Consider the following 3,699-nt stretch of genomic DNA (forward strand, 5'->3'; position numbering starts at 1 on the left):
TGAGGGGTCAAAATTCAAGGTTTTATGAAAATAAAATTCAGGGAAACTTTAAGTCATCATCATCCAAGCCCAACTATATGGGGTATTCTACATGAATCTTGTTTGGCAAGTCCATTAAATTCTATTTAATGCTATATACATTGTTAAATTCTTAACACTTAACCATTTTTGACTATTTGCTCATGTCCTTTTTTGTCTATCCCTTGCCCTTATAGCCCCTAACTTGTAATAAATCATTTTCTGTATTGCTTATGGTTCTTTATGCACATAGCCAAGTGGAGACTTGGAGCTATTCTTAGTCTACGCACATGGTGTGTTGTTGAAAAAACAGTACTGTATATGTGTGGGTTGGAAGCAACAGTGTCTTTATTTGTTTGGAAACGTTGTTGTCAGGGTATGACATTTCCTGGGGCAACATCAATACCTTCTGTTTGGTACCAGTGCTCCATATTTATTTTCAGCATTAGTATCCATTATAGGAAGTCTACATCACTGTAAATTGAGAAAATGTTGAATTCAGCGTTGCTCCAAACTGCACCTTCTCGATTTCCAAGATGTGACTTGGATCACCATTTTTTATGAAAAAGCAGTTCCAAACATGTTAATGTTTTATCACCTAATGTGGTAATGACGTGCCATTGTTTTCTGGAGTAACGACATGGATGTCAAATACTTCTTTAGTCTATTTCATTTTGTTTTATCACCTAATGGAGTTACTTTTAAAGGTCCCATTTGTTTGGTGATAAATTAATTATTCAAGTAGTATTACCGGATGGGTATATATATCCATATTTTTATTTGCTAGATGGATAAATGATAATTTTCTTTTTTGTTCATAATATTTTAATTTTATACAGTTTAGCCAATTTTCCCTCCATAATTACACAACTTGCCCACTTGATAAGTATTAAAATTTTCCTAGGTAAATTACTAAAAATGAGACCCACACTTCACTACTAACCAATTCCGCTGGCTTTTGAATGATTTCGTATATTGTTGAACATTTTGTTTTCACTACCCAACAGTCTTTTCCATTCCATATTGCTGGTTTAAGTATTTGTGAGATGTAAGTGGAGGTTTAAAAAGAAATTGCAGATGCGAGATTCCATTGGTTTAACGCAATCCAGAAAAGAAACAAAAAATGTAAGGAGTAATTTACTGTGCGCTGCAGCCTGAAATCCTGCATAGAATACTTGGTTTTCGCAGGTTGCCTTGCTACCTGCAACTACAGTAAGTCTTACTCCAACTCTCCAAGTTCCATATGTCACAGGCAAAGAACCCTCCCAGCAAAATAATGCTTCCATCCTTGCACACGATCTCTCTTCGCAAACCTTTGTCTAATCCAACGTAGCAGATGAAACCGCTAGAAGCAGCACTTAGACGTCACGCCCAACTTATCAAAAATGGTCTCCCTCCACCGGTTTTCATCTACAACCAACTCATCCAATTCTACTCCAAAGTTGACCGTTTAAAGGAAGCCCGCCATGTCTTTGATGCAACGCCCGAACGAAACGTTTTCACCTGGAATGCCATTATTTATGCTTATATTAAGAATCAAGACTTGAGACAGGCCCGCGCTCTATTTGACTCTGCTTCCGATAAAGATTCTGTTACCTACAATTCCATGATTTCCGGCTACGTAAGTGTCAATGGTTTTGAATCCCAAGCGCTTGAACTCTTCTCTGAAATGCAGGCGCTGCAGTTCAGGATCGATGAGTTCACACTTACAACCATGCTCAACTTGTCGGCAAAGTTGGTAGCCCCATTGTATGGGAGCCAGCTGCATGCATATATGGTGAAGACTGCTAATGATTTTAGTGGATTTGCTGTGAGCTCTCTCATCGATATGTACTCCAAGTGTGGGTGCTTCTTTGAAGCTTGTCAATTGTTTAATGGATGTGGGGTGTTGGATTTGGTTTCTAAGAATGCCATGGTTGCAGCTTGTTGTAGAGAAGTGGACATGGAAATGGCCATTGATCTATTCCGGAAAGCTCCCGAATTAAATGATGCGGTTTCCTGGAACACACTCATCTCGGGTTACGCTCAAAATGGTTACGGAAAAGAGGCCTTAAAATTGTTTGTTCAGATGCAAGAAAATGGAATTAGCTGGAATGAGCATACTTTCGCTAGTGTTCTGAGTGCTTGCTCAAGTTTGAGGAGTCTGAGGAATGGAAAAGAAGTTCATGCTTGGGTTTTGAAGGCTGGGTTGAGCTCGAATCCATTCATAAATAGCGGGATTGTGGATGTGTATTGTAAGTGCGGGAACACAGAGTATGCAGAGTCAGTTCATGTTACTGGTTCAGAAAATGCTTATACAACAACTTCGCTAATTGTGGGGCATTCTTCTCTCGGGAACATGGTGGATGCAAGGAGGCATTTCGATACATTGGCCGAAAAGAATTCTGTTGTCTGGACAGCCTTATTCTCTGGGTACCTGAAGTGCCGGCAATGTGAAGCTGTGCTCCAACTTTTTAGGGAGTTCAAAGAGAAAGAAATTGTGGTTCCTGATGCTTTGATCCTTGTCAATGTGATTAGTGCGTGTGCAATTCAAGCATCTCTGGATCCTGGGAAGCAAGTTCATGGCTACATACTGAGGACAGGGATTCAAATGGAAGAGAAGTTAAGCAGCGCTTTGGTTGACATGTATGCCAAGTGTGGACAAATAGAATATGCAGAACATATTTTTCTTAAAGTTTCTAGTAGAGATCGTGTCCTATACAATGCATTGTTAGCTGGTTACGCACACCATGGGTGTGAAGGAAAAGCCATTCAGTTGTTCAGGGAGATGCTGCAGGGAGGTATCACACCTGATGCAGTCACCTTCATTGGTCTTCTTTCTGCTTGTCGTCATGTTGGATCAGTTGAAGCAGGGGAGAAATACTTCAGTTGCATGACAGATGATTTTGCGTTGTCACCTGAAATTGATCACTATTCATGCATGATTGATCTCTATGGGCGGGCCAACCAGTTAGACAAAGCAATGGCATTGATGAAAAAAATACCTGTTGAACCAGATGCTGTGATATGGGGGACATTTCTAAGTGCTTGCAGGATGAATGGAAACACTGTATTGGCGAGAGAGGCTGAGGATGAATTATTACGAATTGAAGCAGATAATGGAGCACGTTATGTGCAGTTGGCCAATGTTTATGCTGCAGAGGGGAAATGGAGCGAGATGGGGAGGATAAGGAAGATGATGAAGACAAGGGAGGTCAAGAAGCTTGCTGGTTGCAGTTGGGTCTATGTGGGAAACAGAGTGCACATATTCACTTCCGGAAATACATCTCATTCTGAAGCTGAAGCTATTTACTCAATGTTATCATATTTGGATGCAGAATTGAACCAATTAAACACAAATAAAAGACTTAGAAAGTTCCTATAAAATCGTGGCCCTTTTCTGGAACTCCATCATCTTAAATATGTCAATTCATTTGGGATAGTTTGGCAACATTTTAAAAAATGGTCAGGTTAGTTTACTCAACTAGCTGTGCTGAGTGAATTAGGAGTTAGGACCTACCGTCAATTATTCTTGATAAAGTTCAGACCTATATATCTTTTAGTTTCAGAATAAAATAGAAAAGGAGAGAAAGAGAAGAAGAAAAGAGAAAGGAAGAGAGGAGATGAGAGAAGAGAAGAAGAGAAGAGAGAGGAAGAGAGGAGAAGAAGAGAAAGAAGAAAGACTGGTTTGACCTTGAGAGA

General features: G+C 39.8%; 1 protein-coding gene across 1 annotated transcript; it reads left to right on the forward strand.

The window, feature by feature from the left end:
- Window positions 1-922: 922 nt before the first annotated feature.
- Window positions 923-3,384, forward strand: LOC148879495 (LOW protein: PPR containing-like protein). The gene has a single exon (XM_088961034.1). It carries the CDS (start codon window positions 1,355-1,357, stop codon window positions 3,380-3,382), a length of 2,028 nt encoding a protein of 675 aa, XP_088817160.1. The 5' UTR covers window positions 923-1,354; the 3' UTR covers window positions 3,383-3,384.
- The last annotated feature ends 315 nt before the right edge of the window (window positions 3,385-3,699 follow it).

The sequence above is a fragment of the Nelumbo lutea genome, chromosome 1 (genome assembly GCF_056320005.1).
Source record: "Nelumbo lutea isolate HS-2025 chromosome 1, American lotus-T2T, whole genome shotgun sequence".
NCBI lineage: Eukaryota > Viridiplantae > Streptophyta > Magnoliopsida > Proteales > Nelumbonaceae > Nelumbo > Nelumbo lutea.